Source organism: Corythoichthys intestinalis, chromosome 14, assembly GCF_030265065.1.
Source record: "Corythoichthys intestinalis isolate RoL2023-P3 chromosome 14, ASM3026506v1, whole genome shotgun sequence".
Lineage (NCBI taxonomy): Eukaryota > Metazoa > Chordata > Actinopteri > Syngnathiformes > Syngnathidae > Corythoichthys > Corythoichthys intestinalis.
Window position 1 is genome coordinate 12,573,515 of NC_080408.1, and position 26,485 is coordinate 12,599,999.

At 40.0% G+C, this 26,485-nt stretch overlaps 1 protein-coding gene across 1 annotated transcript; it reads right to left on the reverse strand.

Annotated features, from left to right (window-relative positions):
• Window positions 1–26,458, reverse strand: lrrcc1 (leucine rich repeat and coiled-coil centrosomal protein 1). Its single transcript, XM_057857076.1, has 19 exons — window positions 26,145–26,458; window positions 22,143–22,348; window positions 19,900–19,965; window positions 19,656–19,823; window positions 19,153–19,319; window positions 17,189–17,350; window positions 16,852–17,033; window positions 9,785–9,953; window positions 9,563–9,711; window positions 8,969–9,173; window positions 6,138–6,256; window positions 5,793–5,994; window positions 4,581–4,766; window positions 4,327–4,501; window positions 1,740–1,903; window positions 1,471–1,679; window positions 1,049–1,186; window positions 843–978; window positions 1–563 (listed from the first exon to the last, which is right to left on the reverse strand). Exons 1-19 carry the CDS (start codon window positions 26,186–26,188, stop codon window positions 447–449), a joined length of 2,964 nt encoding a protein of 987 aa, XP_057713059.1. The 5' UTR covers window positions 26,189–26,458; the 3' UTR covers window positions 1–446.
• Window positions 26,459–26,485: the final 27 nt, after the last annotated feature.

Consider the following 26,485-nt stretch of genomic DNA (forward strand, 5'->3'; position numbering starts at 1 on the left):
TTAGTCCTCCTCCGTTATCCATGGACGGACCACAATGAAAATTTGATAGATACTCTTGGGATGAATTTGCATCGATCCTTGGAGCCCGATTTTAATTTTATCTGAGAGCTGATCACTGACTTATTGTTGCCTGTAGTTTCCAAGTTAACCAGTAGAGGGCATCCTCACTCTTTGGTTGTCTTTTTAATGTCTCTGGGCTGATATTTAGGCAGCCAGCCTGGCAGAAGTTAATTTTCATCTCGTTTTAGTCTTCCCCCATGCTCCATGCGTACATTTTCACATTTGTAGTTTGAGATAGAATTACCAGAATTTTTTTTAAGACATGGAATAAAACTAGTAATTAAAAAAATACAAATATTTTAATGAAAGCTACCTGGTGCAAAAGATACTGTTGTAAACAGGCATTTTCTTAAATAGACAAGACACCATATTCACACCATGATCATTCATGAGTTGAAATCTTTAAGGACACTATTAAGACGTTTCATTTTCTCTTCCGTGATCCTCTTGTTGGCGTCCACCTCGAACAGCAGCTGACGCATCTCTTCCTCCACTTCGAATACCTAAAATAACCAAAAAAGGAGTGTAAAGTGCAGCCAAATCCTTTTGCAAATAGTTGGGGAAATATGCAGGTCATTGATATCCCCAATTGGAAGGTCTTATTGGCTATTTTAATACAGCTGTTAAAACATATACTAAGATCCTGAAATACTTTTTCATTTGAAACTCATCCTTCAAATAACAAATTGCACTCAGTGTTTGTTAAAAACTACAAACTTCCACTTGTAATACGGGACTGAAATAACTTCAAACCAAAAGTGATGCGAAATCGATAGTTTAACCTTCTGATTGGCCTCTGCTATGTGATCGTGTTTTTCATTTTCCAACTGAAGCAGCTCAGCCTCATGGGCTGCCTGGAGGGACTCTATCTGCGTGCGAAATGCATCGTCCATGCAGCGGAGCTTCTCCATCGCCACTCTGAAGAGATACAATGGCTGTTGAACAAGGAAGCACCTATTTTATGACCATCACCTTGCCGCAAATGCACCTGTGAGCGTCCGTCATTTGCTCTTTCTCTTTTATAAGTGCGCGTTCCTTGCTGTCGAAACTTTCTTTCATTCGGTTCACTTGGCTCTCCAGTTGAGTCAGCAGCTGAGCCTTTTCCTGCCACTTTTTACTGGATTCACTGTTGAATGAAACAAACAGGAGAGGAAACTATCATAAGCGGAGTTTAAGGGGGGCGCCCTGGAGGCCCGAAAGTGTCATTGCATGCAATTGACGTTCCGATATATACTGTATATAAAAGTTGTAAAGCAACAAAACAAACAACAAAAATGAATGAAATGAACAAAAAAAGATATTTTTATAAAGGGTAAAATAAACCAATAAGTCATTGTACAGTAGCCACAGTACTTACTCTTATGATAAAATCCGGGCCGTGAAAAAATTCATTCAAAATTGTTAATTTACCTGTGAACTCGAATGAGCTCGTCAATCTCTGCTTCCTTCTCCTCCAACTGCTGCGTGAGCTCCTCCTTACGCAGGCCAAGGCGTTCCACGCGATCACGGAGCTCTGACACCTGAGACGTCTCCTCTTTGAGCTGCCGCTGAAACGTCTTCTCAGCCAGGGCCTTGTTGTCGCGTAGACTGCGGACCTCCTCGTCACGCTGCTGTAGGGTCTACGGAATAAGATACAGTAACGTACCTGTTTGCTTCACTTCAATACACAGCTATTTTACCTCTTTCAGTTTGCGGATGGTTTCGGTTTGATCCTCCATGATTTTGCATTTGATTTTGAGGGAATCCCGGTCTCTCTCAATCTGCTTTTTCTGCGCTTCCACCTCAGTGCCCAAGGCCTCGATCCTTGCCTCCAGGCGTCCGCGGTCCTGAGCCAAAGATGCTCCTTTGGTAAAGACATACACAAGACAGTGATGCATCCTTTTGCTGATTAGGATGGCAGGAGGATCTGTCAGTATTGGGACTAAAGAGTCCATCTTCCAGTCTGTAATCCAGTAGGAAAATTGCCACTCGCGAAACTGTCACAAAAAGTATTAATACTGAAACGATAACCTATTTCAATTGAATCAGAAGTGGATTTATTCAGTGAGAAACCTAGTGAATGCAACTATGTCATACTCAAGCCTAACCATGAATTACTCTGTTGAAGAAACGTAACAGGTGGATGTACAGTGATCCCTCTTTTTCGCGGTTAATGGGGACCAGAACCCCTTGAAAAAAGTTTAAAAACTGGATATATGATTTAATTAGTCCCTGATGCGTGGGACGAACTTGGAACACCTCCTGGATGTTATGTAGGTCCACTCACGAAAGAAGAGAGCATGTAGCAGGGATACAATACTTAAATTTAATAATTTGCATGTAAAATTAAAGCTAAAATTTCCCCGGAGATGTTGGAGGTTTGTAACAAGCTTTGGGTGCCCTCAAAGCAGGTAAAAATTGTGAAAAGTGCCACTAAAAATGACCCTGAAGGGATAGAGTGGCCCACTTGTGGGTAAAAGTTGTTGAAACTCCCCGTGAGGTGTTGGAGGTTTGTAGCTAGCTTTGGGTGCCCTCCAAGCGGGTAAAAATGGTGAAAAGTGTGTCCTGGAGGTGTTTGCCGGGGTTAGACTGCTCCATTTTCGGGTAAAAAAAATGCTAAACAAGGTTAAAATGTTCTTGTAGGTTGTGCAGTGTAGCAGGCTTTGGGAGCTCTCCAAGTGGGTAAAAACAAGGGGTGTGACAAAATATCGAAATAGTGATAAACCGTGATACTTTCTATCCCAAAAGGTTATCGATATGCTCCTGCAAGAATTGAGATATCATTTTAAAAAGGTGTCAATGTCTATAAAAAATAAATAAATAAATAACAAGTTGCTACCAAAATCTTCCACCATATTAGTGTCTCAGTTAACTCTAAGGCTGCCTTGACGGTGCTCGACACCCAATCCATTTAGACTGGAAACGTTCGGTCATTTGAAACCGGAGCATTCAGTCATTCTGGCAGATTTTCAGGGCATTTATAGGTCACTTGCTGTTTATTTTAAGGCATTTCCAGGTCATTTCCTGTTGATTTTGAGTCACTGCCTATTTATTTGGGTGATTCCCAGGTCACTTCCTGTTTTGTAACACAAAATGAACAGGAAGGGACCCATAAAATACCCTCAAATCAACAGGAAGTAACTGAAAATCAACAGGTAAATGAGCTTAAATGGCCCAAAATTACCTAATTGCCTGGCATTGGCTGCTACTGACGGCCATAGACGTTCAATCCGTTTAAACTGGGAGGGTGGCAGCGCTCCCTGCCATTGGATTGGACGTCTACTCGTGATAAACTCATTCCAATTCACAGCAGAAGCTTGTTTTTCTGTTTACTAGTTGTTTTTAGAATATCGTAGAATGATTTCCTGACCAATGTAATGATAATCGTTTTATCGCCATATTATCAGATCATCGTTATCGTGAGCTTTGTCTTAAAACCTTATCATATCGTGAGGTACCAAGAGGTTCCCACTCCTAGTAAAAACGGGGAAAAGTACTGCTGAAAATGACCTTTCTCTTGTTGAAATTCACTTGGAGATAGAAAAAGGTAAGAGGCTGGGCGTGGCTGCGATGTGTGCAGCCAATCACCTCACAGGATAAGGCCACTCTTATTGGTGGACTCATAGGTCTATCACAGGGGTCAGCAACCCTGGTCCTCGAGTGCCACTATCCAGCTTGTTTTCCATGTCTCCCTATTTTGACACACCTGAATCAAATGATCAGCTCATCAACAAGCTCTGCAGGAGCCTGATAACGATCATGATTATTTGATTCAGGTGTGTTAAAGGAGGGAGACATGGAAAACAAGCTGGATAGTGGCACTCGAGGACCAGGGATGCCGACCCCTGGTCTATCATAATGGGAGAGGCTGCAATGGTGCACGGCCAGTCAGTTCAAGGGATGAAGCTACTCTTATTGGCAGTCTCGTCGGTTGAGTATAATGGGAGCGGCTGCAATGGTGCTCATTGGTCCTCTCGTGTCAATCTCGCAGCAGGAACCAATCACACGCCTTGTATGAATGCCCATGGGTATATACAAAGCGTGAGTTATGTTTTCCTTGTTCCAAAACAATGTCTCTTGCTTGTTATTTTGAAGCACATTTTTTCATTTTTATTTTTTGACGAATTCATTTTAAAATCCTGCAATGCACTGAATCCATGAAACGTGAACCGTGAAGTCACGAGAGATTGCTGTACTGGTTTATTGTACTTTTAGACCATTTAATTATTCTGTCTCTCTTTATAAATAGCTGGCATCTTCAAATACTGTTCCTTGTTGTCCACCCACCTTGCTGAGCTAGCTCCTGCCCCCAAAGCTTCCTCTCTGCCCTGAGGCCGTCAATGACTGACTCCTGCGCACCGAGCTGGGAGGATAGACGTGCTTTGTCCTTCTTGAGCGCATCCAGCTGAAGGCGCATACGCCTGTCCTGATCTAGCTCGTCCTCCAGAGCCTGAGCGCGCCTCTGTGAAGAGGAGTGTCACCATTCTATCCATTCATTGAACTGTTTTTTAAAAAAAAAATGTATGTAAGCTCTTAGTCACCTTGAACTCAGCCAACGTGTCTCTCTTGGCTTTTTGGAGCTCTGATATGCGGCTCTTCTGCTCCTTGACCAGCTCTGAGAGCTCCCGCACTTGAGAGGCGGATTTCTTCTCCATATACTGCGACTGAGCCAGCGTCAATCGCATCTCTGGCAGCTCTGCCGACATTTGATCGCACGCTTTCTTAACCTGTAAAAGAGGGAAAGAAGTTTTGGGATGAGTCATTCACACAATAATAACCTATTTGCTTCCCATTGATAGTTTTCAATTGAAAGAATTGTAGGCTCGAATAAGTCACAATTGTTCTCTTTTACTAAAATATGTTACAAGATACGCATATTATCACCATAAATTTAAAAAATCTATAATATTTAGTACATAAACCTCCGGAAGGCACTAAGTTTTACACACGCAATGCACGCTGAGGGTGATGACACGGTTGGGTTGGGCTGGGAGAATAGCTGTGCTAGCTAGCAAGCAAAGCTAGTATGACGACTGGCATGATTTTGTCACATTCTGCCGCTGGTCAGATTTTTTTTTTTTTTTTTTTTTTTTTTACAGAGCTGTGGGATGAGCTCCCCACGTCGTACCTGCATCCAATTCCAGCTCATCAGCAGTGTCTTCAAACCAATCCTAGGCAGCTTGCCGAGATATTGACTTGCTGCCATTTGACAGTTTGTATATCCTTTATTGTTAGTTGCATCATTGCTCGTTTTTTCGTTTGTCTGCCTCTCACCGCAGTTTTCCCTCGGGTTTTTTTATTTTTTTAATTGATTCCAACATACTGTCACGGGCCCTTTTTGTGTTTTCCTTTTAGCGATCGCATGTTTTGTTTGTCTGCCTCTCACCGCAGTTTTCCCTCGGATTTTTTTTTTTTTAAATTGATTCCGACATACTGTCACGGGCCCTTTTTGTGTTTTCCTTTTAGCGATCGCGTGTTTTTTTACGTGTTTAAGAAACCCTTTTATGCAATTCCTGTTATTGTTGTCTGCTTGCTGTTTGAAGTGACCCAGGTTTTCTAATTCCCTGGTCAAGCCAGCCGCACGTTCTTTTCAGTTGCATTTCTCTTTCAGGTTTTAACGCAAATACAACGCATGTGGGTTGCGATTGCTTGATAAGGAAAAATCATGACTCCAACGTCGCGCGGAAATATAGTCCTGTGGTCTATGCGCAGCATGGATGTAACTGACACACAAGTTGTATATATTAGCGAACCTCAGTGTAGCGCGCAGCCTCGATGGTGAGCGCCAGCCGGAATTCGTCCTCCAGGGCCGCGTACGCCTTCTTGCCCTTTTCTATTTTGTCCTTGAGCTCAGACTCTCTCTGAGCAAGAATTTGCCTCTCGGACGCCACTTCTTTTGCCAACGCTGCTTGGAAGTCCATCCCGCCCGGCTGCAGCCGCATCTCCAACTGCTTTCTATGGAGGCATATAAAGTGCAGGGTGTCTCCAAATGACTACCGGATTCAGTGTCTAGTATCCTTGATGGAATATAAGATGAGTTGTGTGTCTTGTTAGAAAATGAGTGAATGCCAATGATCAAGCAATTCAAAAGGCAGCACCTGTGTTCTTGCTCCCTGCACGCCAGCAACTCGTGCAGCTGTTGCACTTTGGCTCTCTGGACGTCCAGTTCGCGCTTCAGACCCGTCAACTCGTTCTCCAGCTCCTGCTGTTGCTTCATCTGAGAGAGGACAACACATTTACACTGGATATTTTACTGAACTGCAACTGGATAAAAAATACTTTCATTCCAATGACAGCACATTTACAATGTATGCGATGTATTATTTTTGAAATGACCTGTGTTTAGAAAAAATGAAAAGAATTGGTATTATTATATATGGTATATATTTTATATGAATATTACAATGAAAACAAAAAATACAAGATGACTTAAGAAATATCTATCTACTGCATATCTACACTTACAGAAAGTATATATAAATGGAACTCTAAAAATTAGCATAGGAAGCACAACCTGATTGTGGAAGCGACAGTGCCAACTTTTGGGCAAGAGACGCATCTTTTGACTTCACGGTTTCAAGTAAAAATTTAAATGTGCTGTACTATGTTGTGGCTTTGAGTAACCCACAGCAAGACACTGGATTTAAAAAAATATATATTATTACTAAGAATGTTACTAAGGGATTCATTTAGGCTGGATATTCATACCGTAGCGACTGTTATTTATTAGGTGTTACGCCCGCAATGGTTCATTGGTAGTTGTGGCAAGCATGACTGAGAGTAGTGGTTGCTGAGCGGATTTGGACCAAATTTTTTTACAGTTGTAGTTTATGTGTATTTATGATCTCTGTAGTCCTCCACTTAGTACAGAAAATTCATTTGAATCTCAAAAAATTAGCATAGAAAATGCCAATTTTCATTTTTTCACCCGAGCAAGGCAGGGCAACACTGCTAAAAAAAATAAAATCATGGGGAAGCCCACAATTCGAGGTTTCCTATGTGTCAATTTGACAAACCTTGATCCCAACAACCCAGCACAAGTGGTGTGTTCAATAAATTTATTCAGATTTAGCATTGGAAATAGATAGATATAAGACATGTTTTTTCACTTCATTTCCCAAAAGTATAATTTATATATATATATATAGTGTTGTCACAGATTACTTAATTATTTTAATTTATTAATCGTAATTTAATTACTGATTACTGATTATGCCTCAAAAAAGTAATCTAGTTACTTTACTGATTACTTCATTATCAAAGTAACTAAGTTACTTTAAAAGTAATCTATCAGTTACTTTTTACCTATTTTTCTCCCTTTGCCGCCTAAACATAAGAATGAAAACAGAAAAATGTCATCACGTGTAATTGACTTTCCGATGATTGAATTTAAAGGGGTATATCAGAATTTCGCACTAGCTTAGCCACTCCGGAGACATGAAACTAACAAATATCTGACAAACTGCTTGGAATTTGTTGAAATCAACTCCACCGACCAATTAAACCCCGCTAACTCTAAGATTAAGCCTAATGTCAAAACTTCTGAATTTCGGGTTATGGTTAACAGCATATCAGTGCCAATGTAAAACAATGCAAACTGACGGCACAATAATCAACAACACACAAGTGGATTGTACAGTGCAATAAACACAAAGGTGGTGGCGAGCGCGGATGCGCGTGCAGCCGTGCACATTAACAACCCGGAAGTACTCCTCTCAACACACACGCGGTCAATTTGGCAACAAAACGTGGCGGCAACTAAGCACTTTACACTCAGTCGGACTTACAACACATCCCACAGATGCCAAACGAACACATCACCTCACGGCATAAATGTACAACACGCATATGATGTAAACAAAGCTTGCCAACTTGGAGCGATGACTGCCCGTCGTTGCTTCGGCAAAGCTACGAAACGGCCGCGCATGTAGGGGGTCCAACCTTTTGCTGATACCCTCCAGAATGAAGGAAAAATACTCACCTTCATTCATGGATATCCACAGATCAACATTCTCTTGCAACGTCTCAACACATGGCGCGAATGTCCACCCGCCTCAGTCCCACAACACGTGACGCGAGACCAAAACAGGAAATAGCTAAGAGGTTGTCATGGAAACACGTACCGGGAACCTTTTATTTTAGCATTTTCTATTCAAAATGCTCTTCGTACATGACTACAATATTCTTCATTCTATATACGTTATGAGGCAATGAAAAAATAGTAACGCAGAGACACTAAGGAAACTAACTTTAACCAGATTACTGGTGTAGAAAAATGAACGCGTTAGGTTACTCGTTACTGAAAAAAGTAATCAGATTACAGTAACGCGTTACTAACGCATTACTGACAACACTGTATATATATATATATATATATATATTGTTTTTAAGCACTTCAAGTGTAATAATTATGCGAAGTTTTAAACATGTTACTGTCCCACCAAATTATTTTTAAACAAAAATAAGTTGAAAAATGCTTTTCTTTATGAAATCCTACATTGAGTGAGTCCACTCAAATCCACACAAGCTGCTCACTTACACACAATGAGTTGCCACAGCAAATGTTTAACAAGCTAAACGATGACTGATGCATGCGGCGCTTTGAAGTTTCGGCTTCCAAGCATCTCTGGCAAGATCACACCTTAATGTCTGTGTCAATCATCATTAACTTTAATCAGAAACTCCAGAGTACTGCCTGACCAATAAGAAGCAGCAGGAGGGAGAGTGAGACTATGTGATCGGATCAGGACCTGTATTTATTATTATTATCGGCGATGGACTGAGGGCGTGAAGTTTAAAGCGCGAAGTATATACATTTTTCAAATATTAATCATATAAAATATTCCATCATAAAAAAATAAATCTAGCCCAAGCTAAAGTGTTCCTACTGCATAAAATGGTGCTAAATATTCTGTGAGTGTTCGTGTACCTCTTGTGCCTGCTGGCGAGCCTGCAGCGCCTCCCCGTGGGCGATGTCCTCCTCCAGTTGCCGCAGCTTATGCTTGTGACGCTCTTCGCTGCCACGCACCTGCTCCAGCTGCTGGTTCAGCGAACGGCACCTCCCGTCCAGCTGTTCCACACGTCTCTCTAGCTCGCAGCGTGTTGATCGCTCCTTTAGCAGCAAGTCTTTAAGCCTGGAGAAAGGAAGTGGGCTTACTTCACATATGTTAACCAGCGCTGCGTCCTCAAGACAGAAAGGGCAAAGACTAATGCAGGCAAACGTCCTGGCATACGCTTGCCACCATGCTTCTAATTAGTAGCAAACAGTAGATTGATCTGCCTGGCGTCTCCCAGAGTGCAGCTGGAAATATCTGAGCCAAATGGCATCACTGTAGTGGAGGGACAGAATTTGCAATATTTTTGATATGGAGGTTCCAAGCAGTAGAATTTAAAGCTCAAACAAAACACTTCAAACACAAATTTCCTATTATCAGATGTTGTTGAAAGATTATCTTGTGTTGTGGGGTGTGCTAAAAGTGAAAAAAAGCTATAATGAGCAAGTGTATCTGATGTTGTGTTGTACCTGTCAGTGGTGTGCATGGCCATACTCTGAAGGTCTTTCTCCTCGCTGACCTTAGTCTTGAGGCACTTGAGTTCGTCCGTCAGCTTTGTGACGACCTGCTCGGCCTTCCAGCGCCTTTCCCTCTCTTGATCTCGCTCCTCCAAAATAGCCTGGGGCAAATACAAACAGGAGCGAGTAGAAAAATATAGGACGTATAAATAGAAACACTCATCCACTGTGTACCTTATACGTTTCCTCCTCGCTAGACTTGCGTTTCACATCGATCGGCTCCTTGCCGGTTCTCAGCGTGAACCTCCGTGTCGAACCTGATGCATCACCGCCCCCCTTTGGCAATGAAGAAGACCCCCTGATGACAGGCTTTGTCATCCTCTGCTTAGGATTTTCGTGATCACTACGCACAAAAAATGGTTGAAAGGTATTGAATCAGATGAAAGAAAATAATTTACGTAGGGACAAAAGAAACAAAAAATAAATAAATAAAAGCAACAAAAAAAATTTAAAATGTAACGTAATGTGAAATATAAATCAAAAAAATAATTATTGGTGAAAATAGGCATAGAAACATAATAGGTTAAACACATATTCAATTTAGAAAACAAAATAAAAAACATCACAAAATATAAAACTAATAATAATGAAACAAAAACCTTGCAAAATTGGAAACAAAATAAAATGAAAACACAATCCACCGCAACAATAATACAAAACATTAAATTACCTACAAATATTAGTACTGGTAAACATTAGAGAAAAAAAATTAAAAAAAATTTGGGGGATGGAGGACTAAGAATACAAAACAGAAAAATTTTTGATAAAATATATAAATAGTAGGGCTGCAGCTATCGAATATTTTAGTAATCGAGTAATCGACTGAAAATTCTATCGATTAATCGAGTAATCGGATAAAACAAATATATTTTTAGGTGAAGAGCAATTATAAATATACATGAGAAAAGAAGACATTTCATGTAATCTTGAACCATTTTCAGTCAGTCAATGTCTTTATTTTCGATGTATATTGTTGAAAACAGCCAACAATTGCATCTCAGATGTAGCTAGAATAAAAAAAAAAAGACTAATTCACTGCTTTCACTCAAAAAACTTTTAGATCTTATTTAAAAAAAATTTTTAAAAAAATTTAAAAAAAATATATATATATACATGTATATAGTACCTAAAAATGCCGTTACGCTTGATAACACACATCACTTAAAAGTTAGGATTTTTTCCCACGTGTTTCAATTGAATTTCTCTTTGTGTCAAGCCATTTTTAAGTTCTAGTTAAGTTTTAAGTTAGTCTAAACTGTAAGTCCTGATAGGATTTTGAGTTTTTGCAGTGTTCAAAATAAATGTATGATACAGGCTGTATTGGAGCACATTAGGGACCAGTGCTACTTGGTGTTTTATCCAGCAATGACTACTGAGCTAAAATTGATAGTTAGCATGATTAAGTTTTTATTTTACACCCTCATCACTCCACAATGCTATGTTATGTTATTGCCTGTATGTAAGACACGTTAGTCACGCATCGACAGTGGTCATAATTAATTGAAACCTAGCCCTCCGCAGGGCTAACTTTACGTGAGCTAGTAGCGACAGCAACGTTAATCTTATTTATTAGCGCTTAGCGCTCTTTATTAGCGCTTAGCGCTATACTGCTTTAAGATGGCGGCTGTTTAATAACGCTGCCCAGACGCGGCCGAGTCTGTCATTGTGCATCTAGTTCAACATACATGTGATCTTTATGAGACGCATCAGACGCTAGCTGTTACCAACGTGCATCATGCGGGCTAGTATTTAGCAACGTCGGCGTCGTTTGTGGCGGCTGTCAGCTGCAGTAAGTTTTTTTTTTTTTCCTTCTTCCTCTCCGCACGTGACAGCGAGTTGTCCCGCATTAAAAGTAGTCCGAGCAAAACGTAATGCTTAGAGCTGTCAAAATAAACGATTACTCGAGGTGAATAAAATTACTCGGATCAGTTTTTAAACTCGAGTTACTCGAGTTGCTCGAGTACTCGTTTCAGCTCTAATAAATAGTGAGGAAAATTAGACAATTCAAATGATGTTGGCATACCTAAGAAAAAAAACAAACACAACAAACATAAAAATATTCATTACAAAATAGCCCCACGAAAAACTAATTTGATGAAAAATATACAGTGGAGAAAATAAGCATTTGAACACCTTGCTATTTTGCAAGTTCTCCCACTTAGAAATCATGGAGGAGTCTGAAATTTTCATCCTAGGCGCATATCCACTGTGAGATGCGAAAATTAGAAAATAAAAATCCAGAAATGACAATGCATTATTTTTTTGTGATTTTATTTGTGTGATATAGCTGCAAATAAGTATTTGAACACCTGTCTATCAGCTAGAATTCTGACCCTGAAAGACCTGTTAGTCCACCTATTAAAAGTCCACCTCCACTCACTGTATTATCCTGAATTAGATGCACTTGTTTGAGGTCGATAGCAGCATAAAGACACCTGTCCACCCCACACAATCAGTAAGACTCAAACTTCTAACATGGTCAAGACCAAAGAGCTGTCCAGTAAAATAGAACTTTTTTGTCATCATTCCACTAATCGTGTTTGGAGGAAGAAGAATGATGAGTACTATCTCAAGAACACCATCCCTACTGTGAAGCACAGGGGTGGTAGCATCATGCTTTGGTGGGGTTTTTCTGCGCATTTGGACAGGACGAGTGCACTGGAATAAAGAGAGGATGACTGAGGGCCCTGTATTGTGCCATTTTGGGGAACAACCTTCTTGCTTCTGTCAGAGCATTGAAGATGTGCCGTGCCTGGGTCTTCCAACATCACAATGACCCAAAGCACAGAGCCAGGAAAACCAAGGAATGGCTCCGTAAGAAGCATAACAAGGTTCTAGCATGGCCTAGCAGGTCTCCAGACCAAAACCCAATCGAAAACTTTTGGAGGGAGCTCAAACTCTGTGTTTCTCAGCGACAGCCCAGAAACTTGACTGATGGGTGGGCCAAGATCCCTCCTGCAGTGTTTGCAAACCTGATTAAAAACTGTAGTAAATGTTTGACCTCTGTAATTGCAAACAAAGGCTACTGTACCAAATATTAACATCCGTTTTCTCAGGTGTTCAAATACTTATTTGCAGCTGTATCACACAAATAAATAATTAAAAATCATACATTGTTTTCTGGATTTTTCTTTTTCGATTATCTCTCTCACAGTGGACATGCACCAACTATGAAAAATTCAGACCCCTCCATCTAAGTGGGAGAACTTGCAAAATAGCTGGGTGTTCAAATATTTATTTTCTTCACTGTACATGTGGATTTGCTTACTGACAGTAAATGTATCACTGCCTACTACCAAAGCTGATAATTTAAGCTGTGTCTGATGAAAGATGTTTTCCCTCTCTTCTAAAGTGACATTGAATGAATTCGGCTTATTAAAAAGAAGAAATACAGTGGGGCAAATAAGTATTTAGTCAACCACTAATTGTGCACGTTCTCCCACTTGAAAATATTAGAGAGGCCTGTAATTGTCAACATGGGTAAACCTCAACCATGAGAGACAGAATGTGGAAAAAAAAAACAGGAAATCACATTGTGTTATTTTTAAAGAATTTATTTGCAATCTTGGTGGAAAATAACTATTTGGTCAATACCAAAAGTTCATCTCAGTACTTTGTTATGTACCTTTTGTTGGCAATAACGGAACAAACATTTTCTGTAACTAGGCATGTGCCGGTATGAGATTTTGACGGTACGATAACCTTGGGCAAAAATACCGCGGTTTCACTGTATTGTAATTATAGCTCCAAAATGTGTTATTTTGAGAGGCATGGGTTAAAAAAAAAAAAAAAAATCTGGGATTTTTTTATTTTTCTGAACATTTTTGGAAATTGGAACATGAATTTAATGTTCAAATAAATAAACAAAAACATATTTAATTAAAAAAAAAAGAAAATAAATAGAACTTATAGACTACCCACAGCCACAGCTCTGGTTACTCATGATTAAAGCAAGAACAAAATCAATTGCTATAAAAAAGTAAAAACACTTCTAAATAAAAATGAAAAATATATTCTGTACGACTTTTTTTTTCTTTTTTTTTGAGGGGGCAAAAGCTCAAGTGAAGTTTCGCCATTTTCAGCCACTGTGTCAACTCTAGTCTACATGTCATGCCTTTGTGTTAAAAAGAACATAAAGAATTCATAGATTAATAAGTTAAAAATTGATAAGTTAGTTAAAATGTAAATATTGTTGTGTAAAGGTTTCATCTAAAAAACACTAGGAGTGAGACCTTCTTGTCCAACGAACGTGCATTTGTGCTTATGGCAAGACCATCTGTCGCAATTAGCGATCTTTGACGCACTCCTTTTTTTCCCTTCATTCAAGCTTGGTTCTTAGTGGCTGTGAGATTTATAACCTCGACGAAGTTGCTCTCCCAGCTAAGACTAGGCTAACATTCGTCTTTGTAAGTTTTTGATTAGTTTGTATTTTGAATTTGAAAGGAAAATGTGTGTTTTGTTTTTGGCAAACTTTTTCATGGATGACTTCCTCACATTCTGTTGTGTTTGTGCTAATGAAGCTACTCACACGTGTAAAATACTATTGTACAACGTTTTAAATGTATTGTAACGAATCGGGTTATAATGCGGCGGGGGTGTTTGCATATGTTCCTGAATGCACCGCATGACGTAAAGGGGTGAGGGAGGTGCGGGAGAGCGAGGGACGTGCCTTCCTGTGTTTAGGTTTGTTCTGGCGGGTTATAGGTGCGTTGGCTGCGGCAGACAGCAGTCGTGTTGTTCAATAAGTTCCAACAAATAAAGAATTGCAATCTGATTCAACGGTTGACTTTTATCAACGTTACAGTATTCTTTTTGTAAATTTCAGTTAACATGATTTGAGACCTCCATGAATTTATGAAAAGTACACCTTTGGTTTGGAGTGCTTCTTTTTTGGTTCGCCATAACACCGGCTGTCTCGCAGAAAAGAATGGCGTCACTGGTACACACAGGAGAGGGAGGGGTGAGCGGTGCTGCTCCAAGACACTTCTGGCTGCATTTTTGAGACATGTAAAATGGCGAATACCGTACAATGGTATGACGGAAAATTTTAGTGGTTTTGAAACCGTGACGTTTTCATACTACGGTAAACCTTGAAACCGGTAACCGGCACATGCCTATCTGTAACACCTCACAAGCTTTTCACACAATGTTGCTGGTATTTTGGCCCATTCCTCCATGCAGATTTCCTCTAGAGCAGTGATATTTTGGGGCTGTTGTCGGGCACCACGGACTTTCAACTCCCTCCAAAGATGTTCTGTGGGGTTGAGATCTGGGGACTGGCTAGGCCACTCCAGGACCTTGAAATGCTTCTTACGAAGCCACTCCTTTGTTGCCCTGGCTGTGTCTTTGGGATCATTGTCATGCTGAAAGACCCAGCCACGTCTCATCTTCAATGCCCTTGCTGATGGAAGGAGATTTTCACTCAAAATCTCTCGATACATGGCCCCATTCATTCTTTCCTTTACACCAGGGGTGTCCAAACTTTTTGCAAAGGGGGCCAGATTTGGTGTGGAAAAAATGTGGGGGGCCGACCTTGGCTGACGTCCTTTACGGAGAACACTATAAGCAAAATTTAGCAAGCCAATCAGTGTGTCACATTTGCTTCATTATTTTTTTTAATTTATAATTTCAACAATCTCGCAACTAGCCTTTGTGGCGTTCTCTTTTGACTCTCGGGCTCTTGCGAAATACTGCTGCTGTGAAATTAAACTAGCTTCAAGTTGCTTTAATTTCGTGCTGCGTATCTTCCCTGTAATCTTGTCGTACATGTCATCATGTCTTGTTTGGTAATATCATCTCACATTGAAGTCTTTAAAAACAGCTACTGTCTCTTTGCAAATGAGGCAGACACAGTTGTTGCGTATTTTAATGAAGAAATAGTCAAATTTCCACCTATCCTTGAAGCGTCGGCTGTCGCAGTCAACTTTTTTTTTTGTTGATTGTCGCCATTTTAGAAAATTGGAAGTCAAGGGTCACACGGGGTAATGTTGCTTAGAGTGCTGCTGCCTTTTAGTGGGTAAATGAAGAGCATCATTTAGTGTGTAAGCTACTTCATATGCTGGTAGCAGTATTACTGACCAATTTATTAAGTCTGTGTGCGGGCCAGAGGTTATTGATCTTATGACAGAGGCTGGGGGTCGGATGAAATTTGACCACGGGCCGCACTTTGGACACGTCTGCTTTACACAGATCAGTCGTCCTGGTGCTTTGCAGAAAAACAGCCCCAAAGCATGATGTTTACACCCCCATGCTTCACAGTGGGTATGGTGTTTTTCAGATGCAATTCAGTATTCTTTCTCCTTCAAACACGAGAACCTGTGTTTCTACCAAAAAGTTCTATTTTGGTTTCATGTGACCATAACACATTCTCCCAGTTCTCTTCTGGATCAGCCAAATGCTCTCTAGCAAACCACAGACTGGCCTGGTCGTGTACTTTCTTCAGCAGGGGGACACGTCTGGCAGTGCAGGATTTGAGTCCCTGGCGGCGCATTGTGTTACTGATAGTAGCCTTTGTTACCGTGGTCCCAGCTCTCTGTAGGTCATTCACTAGGTCCCCCCGTGTGGTTCTGGGATTTTTGCTCACCGTTCTTGTTATCATTCTGACGCCCCGGGGTGAGATCTTGCATGGAGCCCCAGATCGAGGGAGATTTTCAGTGGTCTTGTATGTCTTCCATTTTCTAATAATTGCTCACACAGTTGATTTCTTTACACCAAGCGTTTTACCTATTGCAGATTCAGTCTTCCCAGCCTGGTGCAAGTCTACAATTTTGTCTCTGGTGTCCTTCGACAGCTCTTTGGTCTTGGCCATAGGGGAGTTTGGAGTGTGACTGACTGAGATTGTGGACAGGTGTCTTTTATACCGATAATGAGTTAAAACAGGTGCAATTCATACAGGTAATGAGTGGAGCCTCGTTAGACTTCGTTAGAAGAAGTTAGACCTCTTTGACAGCCAGAAATCTTGCCTGTTTGTAGGTGACCAAATACTTATTTTCCACTCTAATTTGGAAATAAATTCTTTAAAAATCAGACAATGTGATTTTCTGTTTTTTTTCCACATTCTGTCTCTCATGGTTGAGGTTTACCCATGTTGACAATTACAGGCTTCTCTAATCTTTTCAAGTAGGAGAACTTGCACAATTGGTGGTTGACTAAATTCTTATTTGCCCCACTGTATGTAACATGATTACAATATAAGTCTACCACACCGCAGAATGCATCATTGATTAGACTAAACAAGTCACCTGTCTGACCGCTTGCTTGTTCTTATCGTCACGGCCTTACGAGATTTCGGAATGGGTGAACGAGTGCAGTTTTCCTTGCCGCTGTCACACTCTGTCTCAGACGTGCATTCTGCGCAATTCACAAGTTTCCGTGCTTTTACCGCCGAGTCGCTAGGCTGGCTGGACTTCTGCTTTGCAGACACCTAAGTAAAATAAGATTGTTATTGCTTCTGTTCTGGCATTTAGTTTGTTGCTGCTGTTTTGGAGGCACTGTATTAATAAAGTTGATTTGAAGTAATTCATATCTCAAAGCAACACTGTTACTCTATTATTAAATAATTGGAGTGCGTGGCAGCACCTGCTGAACAAGGCGGGACACCTGCTGCTCTAGTTTCTTGACCCTCTCTTCATTAACAGATGGCTGGATACACTTCCTGACTCTGTCAGGCGCTGCAACTTGATTGGTGCAGGCTTCGGGTGCGACGCTCTGTCTTTTACTCAGAGTAGTCACAAAATTGTCCTACAAAAGAAAAACATTAGCTTCATTTACTAGAAATGAAACAATACGAAGTTTTTTATCATTTTATACTGAAAGATGCAATACTTCCCAATGTAATTTAATATAAGTTCAGCAAATAATAATGTTGTAAATTGGTGTAGTGTAAGAGTGCTTTATAGTGAAATTATTCATGTTTAAATATTATACAGTCATGTGAAAAAATTAGGACACCCCATGAAATATTCAGTTCTTTATTAAGAAAAGTTCACATATCAATGCCTCATCTTGTATGTCTTTATCTCTGGAAAAGAATTCAGGTAAACAACAAAAATTAACATTGTTTTACTCATTAAACCAAATACATTAACAAAAATGTTTATTCTAACTGAGGAAAAAGTTACGACACCCTACCACCTAATAGCTAGTGTTACCCCCTTTGGCTGAAATAACTTCAGTAGACGCTTTTTTGTAGCCATCAACCACTCTTTGACAGCGGTCTGAAGAAAGTTTGCCCCACTCCTCAACGCAGAATACTTTCAACAGTGACTGACTGTTGAAGCGAGAGAAAACAGCATGTTGAGATTCAAAGGAGCTGTCTGAGGCCTTCAGAAGGAAGATTGTAGATGCTTATTAGTCTGGTAAATAGATTTCAAAAGAATATAAAATCCGCCATTCCACTGTTCGGAAAATAGTCAACAAGTGGAGGACATTCAAAACAATGGCCAACATGCCCAGGTCTGGCCGTCCAAGCAAGTTCACCCTGAGAGCAAATTGCAAGATGCTAAAAGAAGTCTCCAAAACCCCTAAAATGTCATCACGGGACCTACAGCAAACTCTTGCTACTGTTAATGTGAAAGTGCATGCCTCTAAAATCAGAAAGAGAATACACAAATTTAACATTCATGGGAGGTGTGCAAGGAGGAAACCTTTGCTCTCCAAGAAGAACATGAAGGCCAGACAGAAGTTTGCTAGAGTGAATGTAGACAAAGACCAGGACTTCTGGAATAATGTTCTTTGGAAAGATGACTCAAAATTTAATTATTAGGACTCCAGAACAGAGGACATGTTTGACGTAAACCCAATACAGCATTGCAGGAAAAGAACCTCATACCAACTGTGAAGCATGGAGGTGGAAGTGTGATGGTTTGGGGATGCTTTGCTCGAGCAGGACCTGGCCAGCTAACAATCATAGAATCAACCATGAATTCTATCGTGTATCAGAGGGTGCTTGAGGAACATGTGAGATCATCTGTGAAAAAAATTAAAGCTAAAGCGGAACTGGACCCAGAACATACCAGTTAATCATTTGTTCCCCGTAAAGGAAGAAATAGACAGCCCTGGAATGGCCATGTCAAAACCCAGATTTTAATCCCATTGAGATGCTGTGAGGTGACTTGAAACAGGCTGAACATGCAAGAAACCCCTTAAACATCTCATAGCGGAAACTATTCTGTGTGGAGTGGGGCAAACTTTCTTCAGAGCGATGTCAAAGACTGGTAAATGGCTAAAAAAAGCGTCTCACTGAAGTTACACTAGCTATTAGGTGGTAGGGTATTTTAACTTTTTCCTTAGTTAGAAATATGTTTTTTTTGTTGTTGATAAATTTGGTTAAATGAGTACAACAATGTTATTTTTTGTTGTTTACCTGCAATTAAATCACATTCTTTTCCAGAGATAAAGAAAAACAAGATCAGACATTAATATGTGAACATTTCTTAATAAAGAACTGAATATTCCATGGGGTGTCCTAATTTTTTCACATGACTGTATATATATATTTTTAAACCGGATTACAAAAAAACAACTGGGTTCGCGAAACTCACCGCTTCACTGTGGCAGCCATCTGAGAGCAGCAGGAGGTCCACATAGTTCTCCAGCCCAGGAACGTCACAGGGACTGTCAGTCACATAATATGACGGCTGTCCCAGACGATTCAGGCCATCCAGAACCGACACTTGTGGGAGCGACTGCATCACAATCTCACGGTAACCTGCAGCAGAACTCACAGGTAGCGCTCGTACAAATAATAGAAAATGAATCAAGTCGAAGCTGTGAAGGCTCCCCTAAGAAAAACATGTCTGAAAATTTGCTTTTTCTTTGAATTTTGTTGCCGACGAGGGGTTACACCGATAGCAAAAAAAAAAAACGGCAATGAGATTTTTCATTTTACTGTAATATTTCTTTCTTCATATTTTTCATGTATTCCATTTGCATTTTTCCATTATTTGTGTTGTGTTTTTTGGGATGGAAGAACATAGGGGCAGGGCAGCATTCAAGAACAACCCTCAGAGGAGCCAATGTATCGGAATGACAGTCACGATCTCACCTGGGGTCGTGCACAGCGGGTTGTCCTTACCACTGTAGCTCAAAAGCACCTCTCTCAACCCCTGCAATCCCAGCAGGCACTGCAAGAGGTGTTCAATGCTGCCCAGACGGTTGCTATGGAGACTGAGGTGCTTGAGCCTGCGCCCAGGGCCGTGGAGATGCAGCAGGCCTGGCGGGCACATAGCAATCACCACTATTGCCAATAAAAGACAATTGGGGTCCTGGAAAGTCCCTATTGAACTCACCACTGAGGTCATTTATTTGATTGAAGGACAAGTCTAACCTTGTTAAATTCACAAGGCCGTTCAAACCTGAGGGTCAGAAAAAAAAGCAATTAAAAAAAAAACTCTCGATCCAGCAGAAGTCTTATGGTGCAGTGATAGCCAAAATGTGGCACCAGTACAACTAATGGTTCACGAAAAGGATCACTGTGTTAAATACGAATAGATGTCACCACATTAAAATCTGTTACAATCAGACATATTAGAATAAAGCATGTCGCTTTTCAAATACCGTATTTTTCGGACTATGAGTCTCACTTGAGTACAAGTCGCACCAGGCAAAAAGGCGCAATGAAGAGAGAAAAAAAAACAACCTAGTCACATTTTGACGGGGAAATCTATTTGATAAAATACAACACTCAAAACAGACATGTCATCTTGAAAGGCAATTTAAAATAAAAACAGAACAGAGAACAACAGGCTGAATAGTGTACGGTATGCTAACATTAGATGACGAATAAACAACAAAAACAGGCTGAATAGTGTACGGTATGCTAACATTAGATGACGAATAAACAACAAAGTGTAAAAATAAGATGCAAAATGTATAATATAATAAAATATAATACAGATAGTCACTGGGTTACAAACGAGTTCTGTACCTACGCTGGAGCCGTAACCCGAATTTCCGCATAAATTGGAATTAACCCTTAAAAAAAAAAAAAAAAATGCAAAAAGTCCAAAACTATTGTATTTTGTTTAATGGTGGAGGATACACTGCCCTCTGGTGATAGCGTTTGGTCTGGCTGGACTGTCATTCAATAATGCTTCCATACATGAGCACTCAAATGTCTGACAGATAAAGGATAGGTGTGCTCTGGTTTGGCCCACATAAGGGTAAGGTGTAAGTTGTTTCAGCTAATATATGTTTGTGTATGCATTTGTAATTAAGTTTAGAGCTACTGTTTGTGGAGTTACATGTGAGCAATTTGCAATGAGAATTGTAAATATGTTAGCATTCGTAGCATTTAAGATAGCGGACTGTCGTGAGAAAAAATATGCTAATTTAATCTGCTAAATTTACATATTGATCAGACTAAATGGACATTTAACACCAATTATTTTGTGTCGAGTTTTTTATTGTTAAAATGCGTGTCGTTTTGAACAGACGTAAACATACAGTATTTGTGTTACAGCTAGCTGTACAAATTGTCAAAAGTGAAAAAAGTAAAAGCTTCAAAAAGCACAATTGTTTTGTTTGCTGTCTGTCAAGCTGAACAACTTTATGCTTAGTGAGGACTAGGGCAGCAACTATCGATTATTTTAGAAGTCGATTAGTCGATGAACTAGTTAGTTCGAATAATCGAGTAAGGAACATAAAAAATTAAAATACCTGAGCTGAGCCTCAAACGGTATAAAAAAAAAATGAATGAGGATCTAAGTAGAACAAAAGAACAATTGGCTAACTTACATAGCAAAAGCCAGGTAGCTTCAATGCTATAAAATGCTAGTGTTTTTTTTTTTTTTTTTTGAAAGCTCTTAACAAATGGTTACAACACATATTCCCACATAAAACAGCTAAATATAACTATAAATTACAAATGCATAAAAAAAACAAAACAGTAGCTCAAACTAAAATTAGCTTCTGCTGGTCTTCACAGGGGGCAGACAGATTCAGCCATGTAAAATGAGTTATATCATATTCACTGCTGTCACTAGAGGGCAGTGTATCCACCCAAATGAATAAATGAAAACCATGACTAGCCACTTTAATTAAACGAATACTCGAAGCAGCAAAATTTAATTCGATTTTTTTTTTTAATCGAGTAATCGTTGCAGTACTAATGCGGACAGAACAAGTCATGCTCATAAAGTAAAGTAAAAAATAAGATACTGTGAGGTACAATTAGGTACTGTTTGTGCGACCCAGAGAAAAAAAAAAAAAAAGAGACAAAATGGCGGACAAGAGTAAAGTCGTGAAGTTGAAATTACGTAAATCGAGTACATCGTAACCCAGGGACTACCAGTAAAATGTTAATAATTTCACAAATAAGTCGCTCCAGAGTATAAGTCGCACTCCGGGCCAAACTATGCAAAAAACTGTGACTTCATAGTCCAAAAAGTACGCTACCTTTGTTTTTGTTGTTGATCTATTTTTTTCCCCAATTTAACTTTAAATTTAGAAATACTTCCTATACTGTTAGCCTGAAAGGTTAAATTCTGATGAATTTTTTAAAATAAAAAGTTGTATAATGGATTGGGCTTACCCTCAACTTTGGTTATGACATTGCAGGATAAATTTAAAGTCCTCAGGGCCGTGAGAGTAGCGAGACCGTCAATCTTAGCAATGCAATTAGAGGAGAGGTCCAAGTGTCTCAAGAGCCACAATGATGACAGGCCCTCGATCCTCGGAATGCGATTGCAATGCAGGTTGAGCGACGTGATGGTGGGACGCAGAGGAACCTGCAACAAGCTACAGGAGAACAGAGAACAGCTACATTCTTTATTCCTTGATCAACAATAACAGAGTCTAAGGAGGGCAATTTCAAGTCTAAAGACGAACAAAAGAAGAGGAAAAATGCACAAATGTTAGACAGCTATAAGATAGTGGAAAAAATATCTCTGTAAAAATGGAACATTGCTTGAACATTTTAAATATGGGAAGGATGCTTATTCCTGTGATAAACTCGCGATCAATTCAGACTACGGCTGAACGATATTGGAAAAACTTGACATTGCGACTTTTTGGGGGTTTGCGATATATTGCGATATACAGTATATTGTCATATTAAAACTAGAAGAATCTTAACCAGATGACTTGAACAGCTCTGTTTGGGAAGACGTTCGTTGACTCACTATGACCACATTGTAGTCATTCGAGATGTCCTGATCCGATCTCGTGATCAAAAATCGGGTGCTTTTCAGAGGATCGGAATTGAGTGAAAAGGATCTGGGTTTTATTTTTTTTGCTTCATGCTCATACAGCCTCTCACCTTCCCTCCTGCTAAGCAGTGCAACCAAACTGTTTTTCTTCGTCACCAGTGCAGCTGGCGTTTTGTAGTTAAAGTTAACGATGATTGACAGGTTTGAAGCTTTGATCTAGCCAGAGACCAACTAGGTAGCTCTACGATCAAAGGCACAAATGTGTTAATCATCGTTAAACTTGCAGCACAGCCTGAAGTGTGCTGTGGCAAGTCATTTACTGTGTAAGTGAGTGGCTGTTCTCGACAGCATGTCAAAGCAAAAAAAAATTATTTTTTTCGGTATCAGCTCTGGACTCTATCGGCAGATTCTCAAAATCGGTGTGACTCGGGTGCAAAAATATTCGATCGGGACATCTCTAATATTCGTATAAAGGCTGAGTTATGCTTCTGCGGCAAACCTACGGCGCCAAGGCAGACCCGATTTATGGCCCTTCGCCGTAGCCTGACGTGCATCTTCACAATTTAGTGACTTCGCGTCACGACAACGTGCGGAGACGTGACACAAATGGACTGTGATTGGTCCGCTTAGACTTTTGTTTCCGGTTCAGCGTGAAATCACTGCCAGTGTGCGGCATCAACAGTCTGACAGACCACCTCCGCAACAGTCTTCTGTGTCGCCTGCACTACAACATTTGTATGATCAACATTTGTTGTTCAATGTCGATGAGCTGAAAATCCACATTCAAGCGTTCCATCTACGTTGGCATTACCGGAAGAAAACTAGAGGAAGTCGACAAGAATCTCCAAAACCAAACATAAACAACGCCACACCCCTCTTGTGGCTTTGCAGTGAATTACAGACCAACGCGTTCCCTTGTCGCAGAACTATTGAATACTCATTGACGCCGTCGTCATTACGCCGTCACTGCAACGCAGAAGCATAACTCAGGCTTAATACCGGTCAATCCAGGAAGGCATATCTGCACAATTGCTGCTTTTATGACGCAAAAGAAAAGTTTACATTAACCCCTTCAGACCCACAATTTTTTTCTGCTGGGGAAAAAAATAAAATAAAATAAAAAATCTTCGCTGATTTTTACTCGACTCAAATACAAGAATAAAGTACAATTTTAGGGTTGGTGATATTTCAGGCTTTTATTGGTAATTTTTTTATGTTAATGTTGAATTGTTTTGGGTGAGAAATGAGCACTTACGTTTGCCTTTTTGCAGTTAGGGTAAGCGTTTTGTCTCAGCCATTTTCAAATAGCCAAAAATAGCAAAGAGGGCGTGCTGCTAAACCTCATGATTTAATTTCGATGGGTAAAGTTTCGTCCTATTATCTACCAGAATTGGCAATAGCAACTAAATTCAGTGTATTTATTGATTTAAAGACACAAACGCGTCATGTCCTTCAACAGCATGTTCAGGTCTGAAGGGGTTAAAAAAAAAATTGCACTCCCTGCAATGGGACCATTGCGCATGCGCACATTGCAAAGGCGATGTTCAAACGATATATTGTTCAGGCCTAATTCAGACTCAAGAGCGGGTGCGCTGCCAGGGATTTTGGGCCCCAAGAAAAGATATCACTTTGGGCCCCACCACCCGTCCTGGACACACACACACACACACACACACACACACACACACACACACACACACACACACACACACACACACACACACACACACACATTTAGAGTATCAACAACGTAATTTCCTGCATTCTGGTGAATCTTTACACAGTAATTTGTGCATTTTCTGCATTAATTTAAGATAAAAATATATTTATGTAAACATACAGCGTATAGAGCAATAATGAATAGACTGATATCATCTGTCAGAAATGTACTGAAGGCCATCTTTTACAATCTAAATATATTTTTATTAGAAATATTCTCAAAGCAAATACCATAATGAATGACTTAGAATAAATGTTTTGTTTTAACTTAACTATACTACAGTATACATTACAGTATCCAACTGTTTTAGTATGAAGAGATTGCTAAGGGTTTACCTGCTGTACTGATTAAATGTAAGCTAAAAGTGGAGCAAACACTAGCTAGCAAACAATTAAAGTATTTCATGGGGTAGGCTTAGCCTCATCTGAAAACCCGCGATCTTCACGGCTAGGCTACAGCTCCGAAGCGAGGTCCCCTTACTAACAAACTAAATTTAATTGACGACAAACTAAATTCAATAAATTCTTGACAAAATGGATTCAAGCCGATTTAAAAAAAGAAAATTTCTACACCAACTTTCAATTTCAAAATCTGTAAGATACCAAAAAATGCCGTCATTATTTGGAATTCAAGTTTTTGAATAGGTGAATGTCGCTCATTCAGGCCGGGAAAATCCCGTATTTCTTACATAGTGAGCTGGGACCTCGCTTCAGAGCTAAGATAACAGGTTAATTCTCAGCACTACACTGACACAAGACACCAACCTTCCTTTGTGAAGTACTTTGTCACATCCTGTTGGCCTTTTCTACCCATCTCCTGTTTTTTGTTTTTTTTTTCTTTTCGATTTTTGTTTTGAAAACCTTTCTGCAGTACCGCGCGCCACGCACTCTAGAGTCATTGACTGGTGTAAATGCACACCGCTGCTCCCGGTCTGATCGAAGGAAGGGCAGACCAAACCATTGAATGAAAATACGGGGGATGGGTGGGAGGGCAGCAATACATATGCTCTCTGGTGTTTACTTTAAGAAAAAAACAAAACAAGAAAAAGAAACCCTTCGTTTTAGTCCCATTAAAATTATGATTAATATTTAAATTTGAAAACGATTACCTAATGTTCCAATTTTCTTTGTGGGCCCCAATCAGGGCATGGGCCCTTAGAATCAGTATCACTTTTCACCCCTATATTCCACTTTTCACCCGATGTCAGCTGGGATGGGCTTCAGTAGCCCCGAACAATGAACAGGATAGGCGGTGTTGAAAGGGGATTGATCGAAAGTACCAGAATATTGGCTGCAGACTACAAAAATTTGTAAAAAACAAGTCTTAGAAGACAATGACCCCCTCCCCACCACCAAATAAACAAATAATAAGAGGACTAAAACTATTTGCTGAAAAATGCAATGAAAATATCCATTTTTTTAGTTTTCAGCTGGTTATTTAAGTCTTTAAATGAGTTTATTGTCTCGTTGCTTCATCGGTGAAATAAATGGATTACAATTACAAACTAAACCTGCCTGCACTGTTCAACAATATGCACTTCGTCTGTCATAACGTTATTAAAACACATGACTAGCGTATTATGGTTTAGTAGGCTACTACACGAGTGTGTCACTGCCATATACTCTACTACCATAAACTTGAGTTGGAGAAAAACAAAGGAACTTACCTTGAGATATTCTGATCGATGAGACTTATTTCCTTTTCTTCCATAACCAGTGACTACAGTTCAAAACCTTTACAGCCACAAACGTAATGTAGCTACGCCACCCAAAAGAACGTGCGATTTAGGTTTATCGAGTAAATAAGCGGCCATGGTGAGCATTAAGTCGACAACGGGGTTGACAATTCAGAAGAGTAGTCAACGAACCAAACTATATGGAGTGAACTACTCTTTAAAAAGTTTATGCTTTTCAACGAAAACCAGCCTACGCAATATTTACGACTTGTCTGGTTTGGGTTTTCTGGCGTTGAACTGGCCGCTTCTTCCCTGTTTAGGTGACGTCATTG

Excerpts from the sequence above, each read along its gene's own strand:
- lrrcc1 (XM_057857076.1), bottom strand. The coding sequence starts at position 26,188 with ATGGAAGAAAAGGAAATAAGTCTCATCGATCAGAATATCTCAAG. Across the intron at positions 5,995-6,137 it reads TGCAGGGAGCAAGAACACAG|AAAGCAGTTGGAGATGCGGC; the intron begins GTGCTGCCTTTT and ends ATGCCTCCATAG. Across the intron at positions 1,904-4,326 it reads GCAGGAGCTAGCTCAGCAAG|GAGCATCTTTGGCTCAGGAC; the intron begins GTGGGTGGACAA and ends TCTTTACCAAAG.